General features: G+C 35.3%; 1 protein-coding gene across 1 annotated transcript in view; it reads left to right on the top strand.

Moving 5' to 3' along the window:
* The window catches only part of LOC125657769 (M-phase inducer phosphatase-like), a 104,199-nt gene that overhangs the window by 5,928 nt on the left and 78,821 nt on the right, over positions 1-19,450 (top strand). The window contains exons 4-5 of the mRNA XM_056150872.1: positions 736-787; positions 8,546-8,602. Coding sequence (XP_056006847.1) covers positions 736-787; positions 8,546-8,602 — 109 coding nt within the window. The remainder of the gene's footprint in view (positions 1-735; positions 788-8,545; positions 8,603-19,450) is intronic.

Below are 19,450 nucleotides of genomic sequence, written 5' to 3'. Positions count from 1 at the left end.
CACTTTTAGGCAAGACAGTTTTAAAGCATTTTCAAAGATTTTTCATTTTGTCTATAATTTCTTGAAATTTTATATTATATTTGAATCAATGTGCACATTTTGCTTCAATAGATTCGTAAAAAATGAGACACAGGAACTTTTGAAAATTAGAATGGCCCTGTCAATAGTTTCTGCAAAAATATTTTATCAAGTTTGTTTTGACATTTTGTTACACAAATACAGTGTAGTAAAAAGATGTTTCTCAGGTTGGTCCTGTTTGTACACAATCAATATTATTGCAGAGCAGTGATGGGGCCTTTTGATGTTTGAGTTATGGGCCCTGGGACACTGGCAGAACAAGTAAAACAGGGAGGGTGGGGTAGTCAGCGTTTGTGTTTTGGGCGGACTTTCCTGTGTATGTAAGCTAATATTTATGTAAATTACTACCTGATTACAGAACTGATTGGGAATTGGGGCTGGTTATGCAACAAGCAGTATCATCCTATACAGATAGAAATCTACAGTAAATACAAACACACATGTTAGATCATAGTGAGAAAAATAGCTTGGTAGGAAATAATAAAGTTATAAAATGCAGATCTATATCATTTTCATGTTAGAATATAGGGATTTTTCTGGTCTTTTGTAGTGGTGATTTTAGACTTTGAGTGTTCCAATGTTATAATATATGTGTTGCTTGACCAGAAACATTATAGTTGTGTTTGACACTAGTAAATTTGCTGGGTTTTTTTACAGGGTGCTTTGTGGATTCCCCTACGCTCCTAGACTCCCCAACACTGGAGATGAGGTAATTAGTTCTTACAAATTCTGTAACTTAAAAAAATTCCCCAACACTGGAGATGAGGTAATTAGTTCTTACAAATTCTGTAACTTAAAAGACTTCCCAGGCCTTGAAAAATGCCTTGATAGTCACTACAAGCAGAAAGCAACTAAGGTTCAGAGGACTAAGTTTAACAAGTATCAATGCATAGTAAGATGGACACTTGATTTATGACTACACCCCTAGAAAAACGAACTCAGGACAGGATGTAAGCTTGAGTATTTGGAGTGGTTCTGAAAGCTGGCGTACTGTAAGCTCTCTTTGTCTGGACAAGTCAGTGGAAATTCCCTATCAGGGTGTTTATCTGACTGCCTCTTATCCTTCCTCTATCTACTACTCAGGGTCCCCATTGTTCAATTCCAGATCAGGTGCAAAAAAAGTCTTACCCTCTGAACTCCCAAAATAGAGGGACTGTACATGTTCTGGTTGTTTTATTTGAAGAAAAATAATGAGATAGGGCATTAAAAAAAATCCAGCATTACCAACTGACCTTGAGGAACCTAGCAGGCTGATTATAGGTTACAATGTAGGCTGTGTAATTCTAGACAGAACCTATAAACACACCCCCAATCTACTATCTGTCATTTCGTACTACCAATGTACTTATAAGGATACCTTTCATTCAGGGATTTTTAGGGTCTTAATTTCAAGGACCAAACTTTTTTAATTGAGAAAAAATAGTGACATTTGCTTGATTTTGGGAGAAATTGTTTTATACAAAGAAGTAAGGAAAAGCATTGAGATATAATGTGGACTCCTGATGACTTTCAATTTGATCAAATCTTACCTCATTTAAGTAAACAGATGCCAAAAAAACCTAGGTTTACTTTTAAACAATTTCGAAGTAAAAATTGTAATCTGTGGGCATGTGAAGACGATTTATAAACAAAAGGCTACCCCGCTTTGATTTGTTTTCATTGATTGGAATTTTAAAGCAAAAATTGGGGAAAATACCTGTTTTTTAGCATTGATAATGGGGCCTTATTTCAGCTCCCCCCCCTTACATACAGACCCTTAAAAACCCTGTTATTCTATTGATAATGATTATAGACTTATACACATTACAACCATTGGGCATTAATTAATGACCAATGTTTTTGGGAGGGCCTAAATATTTTGTGACCATATTAAAATTCACATAGCCTGAGATTTCTACAGATGGTGTACCTGTTCACTAAAGGAACACATCAACATTCAGTTCCAGCAGCTCCCACTTGTCAAGCTGGTATTATGTATTGATTTTACTATCTGACTGGTGTTTTACCACCTAAGCTGCCTTTATAAACCCATAAATTAGTTTTTTGTTGTTCTGAGAATCATAGCCAATAGGCCTATTAATTGGTATATTCTTATTTGTTAAAATCAACCCTCCAGACCAAGAACAATTGACCAATACCCTGTCCATTACATAGGGACATGTTTGAAATCCGATCCTAGAATCCATCAAAATTGATAGGTGATGCAATTGTTAATAGATTTTCAACAGTGTTCTGTTTTGTTGTACATTAGTTTGGAGATTTACAACAGGGGCTGACTTTGCAGAGTTCATTTATCAAAAGAAAACATGTCCTCCAAACAATGGAAAAACAGAGGAATTAATTAGCCAGATGTAGGAGATAAATCAATAGTAGAAACTGAAAATAGATAAAAATTTATGGCACTGCATATTGGACAAACATTTATGTGTTTATTGGAGGAGAAATCTGCAGGAAAGAGATGGTGCTCCCTTCTCAATGTGGTGCCTGGTCTTGTGATGTCATGCTGAGAACATTTTCTAATTGAGCTCAACTTAAAGTGTCCAGATTGATATTTCATTAGTCACACTTGGAATGTAAATCAAATTTCTTTATACAAAATTACAGTGAAAGTGTAACTTTGAAATTTGCAGGTGTAACTGGACTTTATAGAATGTAAAGATATTTCATCATATAAACAGACTGAATGCAAAAATTTCAATAAAATGTTAACTCCAGGATAAATTCCCTTTGATTTTTGAAAGATGGTGACCTAATACTGATGTCTGACATACATTAGCATGATAAACTTAGGATTGTATCACTGCACTGCTAAATTACAGAAGATGTGGTAACTCTGTGACTCTAACACTTTACTGCAGGTATTAATATGTACATGTAAGGTAAATGGGCTGATTAGCCAGGACAAGGTGCCCTGACAGTGTCTGATGTAATTCTTAATTGATTGCATTTGTGTGACCAGTGCAGGCTGCTTAGTGCTGTGCTTGACTGAATCAGCATTGCATATTAAGCATGTTTTTTTGGTTTTTTTTTAAATCATGGAACATGTAGTAATTATACAAGACTAGAAATTTAGTGCATTTATTTATTTTTTTTTTTTTTAAATATATGACCTTTAACATGTAATATTTGAATTGACAAATTACTGAAACCAGATTTGATATATTTTCTGTAAAGTATTCCTGTTACTGGTCAGGTTATATGTCATCACATTGAGTTCAGCTTTCGAAGAAAGTGATGAGTAGTGATATTTCCCTTCAGAGAGACCTATTCTACACCTGCTCTACATATCATTTCATAATGAGCTCTGAAAAATTATTCAAGTTTTTACATCATATAGAGTTGATTCTTTAGATCCACTGACTTTGTGATAGGAGGGGGTGAACATACTCTCTGCATTTTGTTGTGAAGATGTAAAGTAGATAATGATTCAATGACAGCACTCCAACGCAATTAGTTGTTAATTGAAGGATTTTGTAATACCTATCAACTAGTATTATTGAATTGTCTTGGTGTTAGACAGGGTGGAATTCCTTGTCCTTGACTGTTTTGTTGTCTACTTAGCAATCCACAGGTCTGTAGTGAGGAGTCATTAAATGAAACACTCTATTACAATGGCAACAATGGGCAGGTATAGCCAGAAAGAATCCAAACTAAGACTGAAATTACAGCCAGTCCCTTGGAAATTATTTGTTTTGCATTGTACAAATTCCATTGCTTGGAGTATTGTAATATTTCCTCTCGAGTTGGCGATGATGTCACTACTGCTGATCATGAAAATTACCTGTCTGAAATGCAATTGTGCATTATAGGTAGGGGGTGGGTGATATGCATGCTTCATTTGAACTCACTAGGCGGTTATGTCAGGAATTTTTTTGAGTATTTAAACTACTGTGAATAGATTTGCAGTATTTATGTAAATAGCCTGTAGCTTGTCAAAATTTTCTCAAAAACTGTCAGTAATTGTAGATATGGCTTGGAAGAATTTCAAGTGTTTTTTTTTCTGTTTGTGATGTATTACAGCAAATTATAAGCAAAATAAATACAGACATTGGTGGGTTGATAAGAATTACTCAGACATTGATTTCCATTCACTCAAATTGATTAAAAGGGATCTCTTTGATACATGATTCCTATTCTCTAAGGTGTTATAAAGAATGGATGTTCCCTCAGAAACCTCATATTAGAGAACAGTGTAGTCTTATGGGATCAGAGCATCAGATATTTGTTTGTCTTTCTACTCTGTCTACACAAAGACTGTGTTTTCTGTTCTATCTGATTACAAGTGTATAATCTTTTGTAGACCTTAATCAGATCAGTTCTGGGGGTGTTACCTGCATGGACAGATTTTTAATTTATCAGGTGTCCCTGTTTATTGGAGAGAGTGAGAGGTAGATGATAAGTTAGGCCTTCAGTCACAGCCAACCAAAATAAAGACTCAGTGGGACTGTACAAGCTGTGACCTAGTTATGTAAAGGGCTGTAACTCTGAGTAACAAAGGAAGAAAAGAAAAAAAAGAAAAGAAAAAAGAAGCAATTACAATATTCCAGATAGCACCAGATAATTATTGGGGTTTATTCAATATTGTAAAAGATATGGGTCTGTGGAACTTTATCCTCTCGTTTATTCCTGATTCTTGTACATTTGATTAATGCCACAATTTTTTCTTCTTTTCATTCTTAGGCTTACAAACTCATTCAATAAAAATTAGAGAGTTTAATTATTAATAAGTTTTTGACACCCCCCCCCCCCATATTTATTGCTACTAGTGTTTAAAACCCTATTCATTGATTTGAATAACAGATAACAGTAGAGGTTGTAATTTAATGTGTTGATATGTGGATCTTATTTAAATATGAGAAAATCGCCCTGTATTGACATTAAATGAAAATAGTAAAAAAATTAAAATTCAAAAGTTTGTCTACCTATGAGGTTCCTTCATCATATTATCATCAGATTGAGGTCATTGTATTATCGATGTGTCAGACAAGGGCTGTGTAGGAATGAGGGTATTGGAGGAGGAGGGGGATTCTCACCTGCTGACAGGTGTTGTGTGTTAATTGTCAGGTATTACACCTTGAGTTCCATGTAGTACACTGCACCAGTGACAAGATTCACTTACAGATAAAGTCTTTGTATAATTATTCTGTTAGGTTCTAGGGGAAATGGGGAATTACAAGACACAGTTTAAAGAAAGGCAAAATGACAAGACAAAGAAACAGAGAAACTAGACTTGATTCAGACATTAGGAGGCTTCACTAGTGGTAGGCAGGGTTTGAATCGATCAGACTGTTGACCTGATTCAGTTACTTTTTATTTGTCTGATGGACATTCAAAGTCCAGACAAAACATGTGTTTAGCTTGCTTAATTAATTATATCTACAGTAATGCACATGGTGTTTCATTGTGACATGACAAATATACACATCTCATGTTTATTGCAAGGGTTTTATCAAGAAATGTGTGTGTGTGTGTGTGTGTGTGTGTGTATATATATATATATATATATATATATATATATATATGTTTGAATATTGTAAAATTAAAACAAAAGATTTCAAAACTTTATTTCAGAACTGAACTAAATTTATTTATCTCATCACAATTACACAATTGTATACAGAGGTTTAGTATTTTACATGAAAGTGATGATAGTAAATGACATTTACTAGTATAAATAAGAAATGGGAGGGGCATCTGGTGGTCAGGAATACAATGTCTAAGCTGATAATTAGTCATTCACACCTCAGATATCATTCTCAACAGCTGACCATGTGCCCTGATTGATGTAAAAACAATAATTAACAAGGGGTTTTCTTAACCATCAAAGACTATGAAATGACAGGAGAAAGAGGGAACTTTTACCTAGTCACTAGAATCACATCAGGCTACACACAGAAATTGGCTTTCAAACACCCCAGGGAAGTCAGGGTCCCCTGAGCTATTGGCCTCCAAACACTCTAGGGAAGTAGATGGAGGATTGAGAAGTTCAGTAACAACAAACTGAGTTAGCAGCTTGGGCTTTTATTGTGGTCTTCCTGATTTATTGTTTATTGACCAAAGGAGTCCTGTGGCTCCAAGGTATACAATTTGCATTTACAACACACATTGGTGATTATGAAATGGTAAAGAATTCAAAAAAGAAAAGAAAAAAGAAAGCATCAACACTGATTGCACAGGTCCCTTTGTTGTGTAAATTTTATTTAACAAGTACTGACATAAGTCTCCAAAACATTTGATATTATTGGTTGTAAAAGATTAAAAAGGTTTGAATAATAAAGGGTATTTATCACAATATAATTTGATGAAATTGTTTAAATGCACTTATATACACATATCAAAACAAAACACATTTCATTTTGTTACACAAAGAAGAAGTTTGCTAAATCACATATATATACAAAGTAATTTTTGTTTCTTTCATTGAAAAGATAGTGTTAAGATCAAAATTAATGAACAAAATTTAGTAATAATTTCCATTTTACAAAATGCATTTTAGCTTCTAGTTGAATTTTCAAAAACACTTGACAACTCTATTTCTAATGTATGCATTTGTGGTATTCATTTGATTTATAAATATACTAAAATATAATAATAATTTTCAAGAAAATATTTTGATGGTCAAAGTTTTATAACAATGATAAATCCACGGGAACGTAGTTAACTAAGTTTAACAAGGGCCTATGTCCCATTCAAAATTCCTTAATGTTCAACACCCCCGCTCCCCATTTTAATTCTTTCCAACTGGTCACCTCAGTTGCACATTAAAATCTATATAAACATGCTCTCACATTAAGATCTATATTAACATGCTCTCACCGATGCTCAGATTCTGTGAATTTGTAAGCACCCTGTGTGTATGTACAATAGGTCATCATGGTTTATAACAACAGGTTGTTCGGCCTAGTGTAAAATTCTAAATTGCCTCTTCATCTCAAATGCATAAACAGGTTTAAAATTTAAATACCAATTCTAAAAACTTCACTGGGCCATGGAGTGGGGCAGTACATGGAGTGGGGCAGTACATGAACAGCTCTACTGAGATGTCGGATTTAACATAGTTTTTCATTGTGACAGGTCTTCAGAGTGCAATTTTATCACCATCAGATAACATGAATACTGGGTTTTTTTTTGGGGGGGGGGGGATTTGCAGAACATAAAATATGTTTGTAAAAAATCTTTTAAAATCATTATAGGTAGTCATTTAGTCCGTGTGTTCCCCAAATGTACAAACACCCCCAACCCCAACCCCCATCGCACCTCCCACCCCCAGAATAATGAAATGTAAATAAAGAACCAAAAGTTCTATAATATTGATATGATTATATGTGGTGTTTATTAGCACAAACGTGTTAACTTAGGCTGTAAAAAGTGGGGAATCTAAACCAATGTAATGTATTCACATGAAGTCAATTTTAACAAGCAAAAATTTCCTAGATGAAAACAAGACAAGGCCCTGACTAAGATTATATGATTCTATAAAAGGTAGCCAGAAAACATGTGGATTTTGATATACCCTGGAGAAATGACAATCCTTTGATGTTTGAGACACTTGTTACTGACAAGAAGTTGAAGGAATTTAACACCTGAAATAAGATCCATTTTATTGCACACTCCATTAATATATCAACACAATTAATCAGGCTGAGGGGTCTATAAATTAATACAAGGTTAAAGAGGAACAGTGCCCCCCCCCCCCCCCCCCCCCCCCCCCCTGCTCTCACTCTCTCTCTCTGGATAATTAGATAAATTATTACAATTATCCAAAATTTATGATCATAGATAAACATATATGCATAATAATCATATGAATATTAATGTCATTTTAAACACCCCTTTAAAAAATAATTTTAAAAAAGGATTTTATTAGAGATGATGCATTCCAAAGCTTCTTGCTTCCCTGTACTGCTAAGTGTTGACAGTTATCAGTGCAGTGGTCACACCTGCACTGCCTCCCCTTTGATGTGGAGGGGAGACCATACAGAGTAGGCTGTTAATTACCTATAGCACTTGGCCTGCTGCCCCTGTGTACACCCAATTAACATGGTAGCAGTGGCTTTGTTTATTGGGGGTACACAGGTAGTTAGGGATACCTATACCACTTGTCTCTGCCTGTTAATTAGGAGTACACTGAATCTGATTGGTGGACAGGTAAGGCTACCTGTGGGAGGTCATCTCCTCAATTGTCCACTCATTCAGTGTACATCAGCATGATCAGCCTCCCAAGGTAGGGTTTTAGTGTGAATTATGGCTATAAACATATAAATTAGGGCTATTGCACAATTTTGGCCAGTTTTTTAAAAATGAAAATTAAGGGAGAGGTGCTCTAGCACTGATATTTGCCTATAGATATGGCTATTATGTTCAGCTTAATTTATGCAATGTAAGTTATTGACTCGGATGTAATTCTGTAAAACTTGGAATACATTTAAATCACAGTATTTTTCATGATTTCGTTTTTTTTCCCCAGCCTCCACCGATTCGCTAAAGCTGTGAAGCCAGAAATTCCAGTAGAGGCCTTCACCAAGTGAGTTCTAATTTTTATTTCAAACGCTTTCAGCCCTCTGACAACTAATGGAGTTTGATGGCAATCACTGTTGTTTGTAATGAACCGCTGCTGTAATATATGCATTAGCACAGCTTTTGAAGTATGGTTTCAAAATATTTTTTTTTTTATTAAACCCTAAACCTTCTGATGACAATTTGTCTTTCCTTTGATCGTCCATTAAATGCTTCTCCATCTCATGTTAGTTAATTAGGTCAGGTAGGTCTGCATGATCTTGTAGTTTAATTAACAAGTACTTCTCTATATTTGTTGCCTTCAAAGAACTCGCAGAATCTAGGAAAGTTTGAGTGTACTTTGTATCATTTTGACTTGTACATCTGTCAGAGGTTTTTCAAATCAGTGCAACCAACTAAGAACACTATATAAAAAAAACCCAGACAGTTACTCCTTATAATACAGTAAATTTCTGTATCTAAGATCTTTTTAAAGTAAACTTCTTTTATTGAAAAGAGAAAACAAAAGTTGTTGAATAAACTTTTGGGGAGATTGTTTTGCTGTTCATGCTGTTGAGGTAGAAGTTTGTGGTGGTAGCAGATAACTTGATGAGAACTAGTACCTTATTTGTAAAGTTGATCTCAGACATTGGAAACTGTAAATATAACTTGATGAGAACTAGTACCTTATTTGTAAAGTTTATCTCAGACATTGGAAACTGTAAACACACAAACAGAAGACAACCATCACAACAAATTCAACAATATGGAGAAGTCAGCATTATTAAAAATAAGAAAGAAATATTCAAAACCCGCGATAATTAAAATGATATTGAAATATGTACCAAGTCAGCACATGGATTTTTCACTGTTTTTTTATCAACAAGCAAAATTTCATGCACTTTTGAAAGCAATTTGGCTTGAGAGTGTATCATTAGTATGGACTGCGGGATTATATTGAAATGTGTCGGAATTGTATTCAGCGTACCTGAGCTGTGAATTGTATTCAGCGTATCTGAGCTGTGAATTGTATTCAGCATACCTGAGCTGTGAATTGTATTCAGTGTACCTGAGCTGTGATGATCAGGTGTTTGTAGGCTGTAAACTATTGAAGCATTGAGGATTTTTTTATGCGTCCATCTTTAGACAGGACGTATTATGGTACAGCAATGTCCATACGTCCACGGTTTTCTGTTTGTATTTTCATTACTCTTATATTTTAAGCTGAAACTTGCCAAGTTGCTTCTTTGTGGGTCACTTTAGATCATGTTGCAGGAGTTTTGCTCCTTTGTATTGAAATTTAATGTGTTGTGGAGGGTACATGATTTGTCCGTTTAACTCCTCCCATAGTTTGTAAGTGAGCACTTTCTTATTGTCCACAGTGTTTGTATGGGTATCGAAAATGTGCATGTGACAATGATTTTGATTTTCTTGAGTTTTGAGAAAATAAGTTGAACTTTGTCACTTTAGATTTAATTACAAACCTTTACAGTTACAATTCTAAAAGCAAAATCTTTCCAAACCACCGAGCAGTGAGATAGATGTCTTTAGTTTTATCTGTGTAAACCACCGAGCAGTGAGATAGATGTCAGTAGTTTTATAAACCACCGAGCAGTGAGATAGATGTCTGTAGTTTTATCTGTTTAAATCACCGAGCAGTGAGATAGATGTCTGTAGTTTTAACTGTTTAAACCACCGAGCAGTGAGATAGATGTCTGTAGTTTTAACTGTTTAAACCACTGAGCAGTGAGATAGATGTCTGTAGTTTTAACTGTTTAAACCACCGAGCAGTGAGATAGATGTCTGTAGTTCTATAAACCACCGAGCAGTGAGATAGATGTCTTTAGTTTTATAAACCACCGAGCAGTGAGATAAATTTCTGTAGTTTTATAAACCACCGAGCAGTGAGATAAATGTCTAGTTTTATCTGTGTAAACCACCGAGCAGTGAGATAGATGTCTTTAGTTTTATAAACCACCGAGCAGTGAGATAGATGTCTGTAGTTTATCACCGAGTAGTGAGATAGATGTCTGTAGTTTTATAAACCACCGATCAGTGAGATAGATGTCTGTAGTTTTATAAACCACTGAGCAGTGAGATAGATGTCTGTAGTTTTATCTGTGTAAACCACCGAGCAGTGAGATAGATGTCTGTAGTTTTATCTGTGTAAACCACTGAGCAGTGAGATAGATGTCTTTAGTTTTATAAATCACCAAGCAATGAGATAGATGTCTGTAGTTTTATAAACCACCGAGCAGTGAGATAGATGTCTGTAGTTTTATCTGTGTAAACCACCGAGCAGTGAGATAGATGTCTGTAGTTTTATAAACCACTGAGCAGTGAGATAGATGTCTGTAGTTTTATAAACCACCGAGCAGTGAGATAGATGTCTTTAGTTTTATCTGTGTAAACCACCGAGCAGTGAGATAGAAGTCTGTAGTTTTATAAATCACTGAGCGTTGAGATATATGTCTGTAGTTTTATAAACCACCGAGCGGTGAGATAGATGTCTGTAGTTTTATAAACCACCGAGTAGTGAGATAGATGTCTGTAGTTTTATCTGTGTAAACCACTGAACAGTGAGATAGATGTCTTTAGTTTTATAAATCACCAAGCAATGAGATAGATGTCTGTAGTTTTATAAACCACCGAGCAGTGAGATAGATGTCTGTAGTTTTATAAACCACCGAACAGTGAGATAGAAGTCTGTAGTTTTATAAACCACTGAGCAGTGAGGTAGATGTCTGTAGTTTTATAAACCACCGAGCAGTGAGATAGATGTCTGTAGCTTTATCTGTGTAAATCAGAGGCCATCTTGACCTTCCTGCATGCAAAAAAAATAATAAGTACAGGTTGAGCCTGGTGTATTTTACTGGCGGCGATTTTAAAAATGTATTGAACCAAAGATCGAAGCAATGAATCGAGCTTTTATATTGAACAGTATTGATGTATCGGAGGATTGTTTTAGCCTCGGTGTATAATTATGTGAAATGACAGAACAACATTAGCCTACTTAAATCGTATTCAAACTGTAGTTGAACGGGTTCTTACCAGTTCTATAACAAAGCGCCCTATCTTTGCAGTGTTAAGGCCCTATTTTTTCGGGAGGGGAGGGGGTCGACAATACTCATTGGGTAGTCTACCGGGTTAGTGAAATTGAAGAAACGATATATGTCTTGTTTTCAACTAAGCTTGAAAAGCATAATCTTAAGATCACCTTTAAATATTTGTTGAATCTAAAGAGCCCTCCCTTACATGGCAGAATTGAAGTGGCATGAAGACTTGCCATTAAATTTTACTATTTGTGAAAGTGCTGGGGATTATGCATCTACTCTATATGCATGTGTGCCAGGCCAGGCTATGATTGAAATTTCAGAATCTCACCAATGTTTTTAGTAAGAATATGGCATCCAAATTTACTTCTATATCAGTAGTGTGGCTAGTGTGCAGCTTGTTTGTCACAGAGACATTGCTGCACATCCCAGCTTGTTTGTTACAGAGACATTGCTGCACATCCCAGCTTGTTTGTTACAGAGACATTGCTGCACATCCCAGCTTGTTTGTTACAATGACATTGCTGCACATCCCAGCTTGTTTGTTACAATGACATTGCTGCACATCCCAGCTTGTTTGTTACAATGACATTGCTGCACATCCCAGCTTGCCTTTGTGTTTCTTTGATCATTCATGCTCTTCTGCACAAGTAATGTGTGGCCATAATACAACATTGGTTCAGTAAAGATTGAGACATGATGTGCCTTTGTTCATCTTACAAATATCAGATGTTTGTGGCAGATTCACACTTGGGTCATAACTTGCACATATACACAAGGCATGGCATGATGATAATTATGCTAAATGATTGTGCTGTTGAAAGGTTCATGGCCTTATTCAAGGTGATAGTTGCCACACTCAGAAGTGACCAAAATCATTTAGAATAAAATGTAGCTATTCAACATTCTGGAGTGCTGACGACACCCGTCAATAGTATGGTACTTGATTTCAAAGGAGGTCAGGCACAGATACCGGGGATCTGTTGACTTCCAAAATATTTTGTGAAAATCTGAATGGTCAAATTTTAAGTCTCTCGTTCCTCTTACATGGTGTCAATTCCACATATATAAACTAGAGATATCTGATATATTGTCAAAGGCTTCACTGAGAATCATAGTGCCAGAAAAGGGAAGATACAGATGAGGGAGACTTCTTCGGGGGGGCTAGTTTTATGCTCTCTAAAAGCAGAAAATTATAACACAAATTTCAATACAGATTATTCCATGTTACATTTAGATGGAACTGTTAGCATCATCTTGCCATACCTACAGTATGTGTCATGACCTATATGCGAATCTGCCACAAACATGATACTCGTAAGATAAGCAAATGTCATCATCATTGAACCAAAGTTAGCTAGTACTTCAAGGCTTATAAAGCATCATCTGTTCCAAAACAAGGGTATTGTGTGTTTTGATTGGTTCAGTACTAGTTTCATTCTTTATGTACAAATTTGCAATAAAGAATGATTTACTAGCACGTAAAATCAATCTAGCTGTATTTAACTAATGCCTGGCTTCAATCTGAATCAGTCAAAGGTGTGAGAAATCATGGTCCACCTGTCTGTAATTTGAATGGTGCATATATAGTCCTTAAGCACTAAATAAGGGAGGGTTTATCAATATTTTTATGCCCTCATTATGAAATGACCAGGGCATGATACAGAGTTAACCTCTGCAGTCATTCCATTCTGTCATTCCCTCATAATTCTGTCCTTCTGTCTCTCATAATTCTGTCTTTATTCTGTCCTGTCACTCCCTCATAATTCTGTCTATTCTGTCCTTCTGTCTCTCATAATTCTGTCTTTCTGTCCTTCTGTCACTCCCTCATAATTCTGTCTTTATTCTGTCCTTCTGTCACTCCCTCATAATTCTGTCTATTCTGTCACTCATAATTCTGTCTCTATTCTGTCCTTCTGTCACTCATAATTCTGTCTTTATTCTGTCCTGTCACTCCCTCATAATTCTGTTTATTCTGTCCTTCTGTCTCTCATAATTCTGTCTTTATTCTGTCCTTCTGTCACTCATAATTTTGTCTTCATTCTGTCCTTCTGTCACTCATAATTCTGTCCTTCTGTCACTCACTCATAATTCTGTCTATTTTGTCCTTCTGTCATTCCCTCATAATTCTGTCTTTATTCTGTCCTTTTGTCACTCCCTCATAATTCTGTCTTTATTCTGTCCTTTTGTCACTCCCTCATAATTCTGTCTTTCTGTCACTCCCTCATAATCATTATCTCTGCTACAGATGCTCATATAGATACATGAATACTTAATTGGTTCTGGTTAAATAATTTTGACAGAGTTGTGCCTCTTGGACTTAGAAAATTTCAAATAATTGTACCAAGACAATTTGAATTAAAATTCAGGATGTGTGTGTCACAAGAATAAACTGCAAGTTTGTATTTGGTTCAGGTCTTAAAAAAAAAAAAAAAAAAAAAAAAAAAGGCATAGGTGGACTTAAAAAAATTTAAACAATTCATTTTTGACTCATTATCTCAGGATACATGGACATTCAGAATTGTAATTTGGGATATAGATATATCATGAGACTACACAGACCAAGTTAACTGTTCAGATAATTTTTGGCAGAATTATGTCCCTTGAATTTAGAAAATTTTAAGCAATTCACAGCTTCATAATCTCAGTCATACCTGGTCAATTTGAATTAGAATTTGGTATATAGAATACATTGACATGAGAATATCCAGGTTAAGATTTTGTTGGGATTTTGTTGAATAATTTTTTTAACATATTTTATATCTTATAAAATAAATAGAAATGGCTTTCATTCCTTATAATTTAATTTAGTAAATCGCGTATATTATTTGATGAAAAATGTATGCTAAAGAAAATATGAATTTTATATGACGCCGACCAATATTGCCGTAGTGCAATGGAACCTGAACAGCCAAACGTATTATGACGTCATTCTTTTGATGTCATATAGCAGGACTAAACGGCAACTTTGTTAAAACTATTAAAAGAATGTTGATAAAGTCAAAAAATATATCGGGATATTGTTGTCCCGTTTCATCACTGGGATATTGTCCCGTTTCATCACTGGGATATCGTTCTGTTTCATCACTGGGATATTGTTGTCCCGTTTCATCACTGGGATATTGTTGTCCTGTTTCATCACTGGGATATCGTTCTGTTTCATCACTGGGATATCATTACTTGTTTCATCACTGGGATATTGTTGTCCCATTTCATTACGAAAAATAATGTTGCTTCTTTGGGAATTGTCAGATTTGATGCTTGATGCATGTAACTGTAAGGTGAGTAAATTACTGAACTATAGAGCGTACGTGATATGTTTCTGCTAGGAATAAGGGAAACTGCCCAACCACGTATGCATGTTATGTACCTCCCCCCTCCCCAGCAAGGTGTTTGCACCTGTCAATTTGTATACGTAGTTGTCCACATAATATACAAATGTACAAAGTACAAATTTATAACGTGTCGTGCGATTGGTACGCGAGTAATCCCGAGACCATTCGGATGATCCCGAGACTAAGCAATGTCTTTGCGAACCAATCACACGGCGCGTACAACAACTTCGTACTCTGTGACTTCCTTTTGGGTGCCAGTGGAAGAGATAAAGCCCTGTCCGATCAATGCATGCAAGATTGTGTCAAATAAAAGAGATGAGATGGGTTTTGAGTTGAAATGACTTGTTGTATGACATCTCCCCGACCTGCCGCTCGCCAAAATTCCTAAGGTAACGCTGTAATTACTTGGGAAATGTGCCCCGAAACGGGGACCCCCAGTTTGTTTACAAATTTTTGTTTCATTCCTTGTGTATTTTATTATACTGGTAGAAGACCAAGCTCTAAAGCTTACAAAACGTGAAACGATTACATAAATCGGAAGAGGGATGAGATAGACAGGGAACTCCCACATTTCAGAGAAATTATTGCCACCAAATAAAAAAATTATCATAAAAGGAAGGGGGGGGGGTAGTAATATCCATACTTCAGGTGCCTGTGATCCATATTGGTTTTAGACACTAGGATAGTCGGGCAAACTGTTTTTGTTCACCCGGGAGTTAAGGTTAAGGGCAGGAAATAAAAAATTCCAGTAATTGATCATATCTTGAATATTTTAACTTCTTGATAACTATCCTTCAAATTCTTTTTAAAATTTGGTATGAAGCATTCCTATACCAAAATTGTAAATTTTATGATCCCCAGGGTAGAAGTACCAACTCCAGGGTAGGACCAAACTTTGGATGTAGTGTTTATGTAAAATATTTCAATAACATCTTCTTTAATGCTATTGATTCAGAAGAAGCAGGTAGTCCTTTAACAAAATTAAATTTATGATCCTAGGAGTAGGTGTTGGGCCAAAGTGGTCATAATGATTAATTCAGCATTTTTAACTTCTTGACAAGTACCATTCCAAATTTTTCTCAAATTAAGTATAAAGCATGTTTGGGACAAGGAAGACATAATTTGTGAATATCAGGACTCCTGCAGCCCTGGATTATTAGAAGAAGCGCTAGGCCTTCATCAAAATTGTAAATTTCATGATCCTGGGAGAAGGGGTCAGCGTGATAAAAAGAAGCTCCCATGATTTGTGGTGTGATATAATTTATATCCAACTCTGTTTTCTATCCCCTCGCCAAGGCTTGGGGATAGAAATCGCACAATTCGTTCAATGTAAATCATATTAAACCACAACTCATGGAAGATCCTATTTTTAGGTCACCAAAGTAAACTCGGGTGACCTATTGCAATTGGATGTCGTCCGTTGTGCGTTAAAAATTGAACATTTTTAACTTTTTGATAACTATTGTTTCAATTTTTTTCAAATTTGGTTTGAAGCAGTCTTGGGACAAGGGGGACATAAATTGTAAATTTTAGAGCTCCGGGGACTCTAAGGGTGGGGCAAGAACTGCCCAAATTTGACCAATTTTCAAAAAACTAATCCAGAACCACATGTCTAAAAAAAAACCCACAAAATAAATGTATAGTGATATAGAGCAGGAAGACCAAAACTAAACTTCAGGATCCCTGGGGTAGGGGTTTTGACCCCAGGGTGGGGCCAAACTTGGAATATAGTGTTTATGTGTGAAACATTTGATTAACATCTTCTTTAGTGCTATTGATACTAAATTGATATTTAGAAAGAATACTGTAGGTAGTCCTTTACCAAAATTGTAAATTGCATGATCCTAGGGGTAAGGGTTTGGTTTCAAGGTGGTGTCAAAATTATAATAATGATTTGAAGGACTTAAGTTTGCTGATACTGTATAAAATCTAAATGCATACTTAGGAACAGCAGAAAAGGATGTACAAAAAATGGTGAATTTCTCAACCCAGGGTTTTGACTATAGGATGGGTCCAGATAAGAAGTAAGGGTTCTGACTCCAGAGTGGGGCCAAACTTAGTATATAGTATTTATGTGTAAGTTTGCTGATACTGTATAAAATTAGTCAATCTTTTGATGTTTTGATGTTAATACACCTATTATTTAAAGCCTTTCATCAGTATATGCACTTTTGAGGGCATTAAAGTTTCAAAAACGCATCTTGTTTTTTAGTGTTGCGGAACATTAGAATTTAGCTTAGATATTTAGAACAGGAAATTTTTTTCTAGATTTTATAGCCCTTTGGAGTAGCAATAGTTTTCACTAGTACTCAGGTGACCGATAAAGCCTGTGGGCCTCTTGTTAACATATTATGCTCCTCTTCATATTTCCACCAGTCAGTGGATAGTTGGTAGACCACATGTCCGCTCCATGTCTTGAGAAAAAAATCACTTGATCATAATATTTTATATTAGGGTTGGTTATGAGTAGAATAATTGATATTGAGGTCACAAGGTCAAGGGTCAATTCACTTGGGACATGGGAATACACTGTCTGCTCAATATATTGAGAATCCTTTGCTTAAAGGGATATAGCAATTAGATTTTTTCTGAAAATCATTTTATCATAGAAAGGAGGTATCTCCTGTTTGAAAAATGACAATTTTTATATATGTAAATGAGTTCATTTCCATGGAAACAACCCCTGAACCTAACAATGTTGAAAAAACACAAAAGGCCAAAATTTAGCAGTTGTAGATCCAAAAATATGTACAACAAACAAACAGGTTGTAATATGGCTATATTTAATGGCCATCATACAAACAGTCTATGTGCAGACACTATGATGTGAAAATATTTTCCACGTAACGCAAAAACAAATTACCCAAAATTCAGTCCGAATTTCCTCAGCGCCTCTAAAAAATATCTTTTTGAGGATAGAGTTTTCTAGGAAAATGGTCAAAAACATTTACTGAATGTAATTAGATTTTAATTATTTTACTATAGTTAAAGATGGCATCCATAGCTACAGGACTAACCAAAAATATTGGCATGTCAATGAAGTGGATAAAAAGATATGATGAACTGAAGGTCATCTGAGGTCATTGAAAATTGCTGCAAATAAATCGGACTGTTTTTTGTTTTTTTCCCCCTCTAAAACACATTTTTTAAAAACATCAAACAGAATGTTTAAATCTTATGTTCTTAAAAGTGGTTAATTTGTGAAAATATTTTAGTTGGTATGAAAACGAATCCAATTTGGAAAGAAAACAGTCTGAATTTCCTCTGTCTTTTTTTAATTTTGCACTTTGAGCGTAAATTGTTCAGATAAACGCCAAAAAATCATATCCTGTATGAATGTATATAGAATTTTTGAAATTTCAGATAAGTAATGCATAAAGGTACCAAACCAAACAAACAAAAAACCCCACTTAAAATCATATTAAAAATCATATCACCGACCAACCTAAATGCTCTGATCTCATTAAAACTTTAATACTTTAGTGAATCTTTAACCACAAGAATCAGATGTTTGGCTCGAATTGTTTTGAACACAGCCTTATTTTGCTTTGAAAAAATAATGCAAATAAGTATCAATCTGACATCCGATATTGATACCGTAATTGTGCCTTAGTATTAAAATAATCTAAGATAGTCTTGTGCCATTAGTTGTAATTGAATCAGTGCATGTAATTCATTATACTAAAAGTGTAAACTGTGAAAAATACAAATAGAATTGACATGAATCAACGGATGATGAACACATACTAATTAGATCATTATTGATTCAACTAGATACTCACGTAAAGAAATCACGTATCGCAGATCTACATTATGTACCGCTCTAAACTGCAAATATTGTTTTAGGTGTATGTGTAAATTATTTGATTGCTGTTGATTCTAACTATCCTAAAGTTTCAACTGATATTCTGGTGAAACCTATTAATGTTTTGAAAAGGGAGGGGGTGTAACAAGTTGGGCGCGCACTAAACATTTTCATAATTTAACTATATATTAATGAAAATTGAAGAAAACGAACAGTGATCAATCTCATAACTCCTGTAAGGAATACAAAATAAAGAGTTGGACAAACACGGATCCCTGGACATACCAGAAGTGAGATCAGATGCCTAGGGTGGGGGTGTTAGTGCTTCATCTCCTCTAGATCCCCATCTTTATTATTTTTAAAAAAAATATACAAAAAATAGAATTAAATGTTTGGTTTTCTTTCTACGCATCTGCGGAGGGGGTGGGATTGGGTCTATTTGAATATGGAATTTGCATAACAAATATGCCCGTTTCAAAGTCGAGCAGAGGCAGTCTGGAACACTCGTTTAAGTCAACCCCCCCCCCCCCCCCCCCCAATCCCCCACCCCTGATCTGCAAATGAAAATTAGATGGGTAAAATACATGTACTATGTTGGATTTTTTAAAGCATACAATCATTATGTGATGAGAGCAGCTACAGGATGATAAAGTAAGTTTTGATTTTGCCTATTCTGCATTTCC

This window comes from Ostrea edulis, chromosome 9 (genome assembly GCF_947568905.1).
Source record: "Ostrea edulis chromosome 9, xbOstEdul1.1, whole genome shotgun sequence".
Taxonomy (NCBI): Eukaryota; Metazoa; Mollusca; class Bivalvia; order Ostreida; family Ostreidae; genus Ostrea; species Ostrea edulis.
Note: the sequence above shows the minus strand (reverse complement) of the source record. Positions and strands in the feature narration are given on the sequence as shown.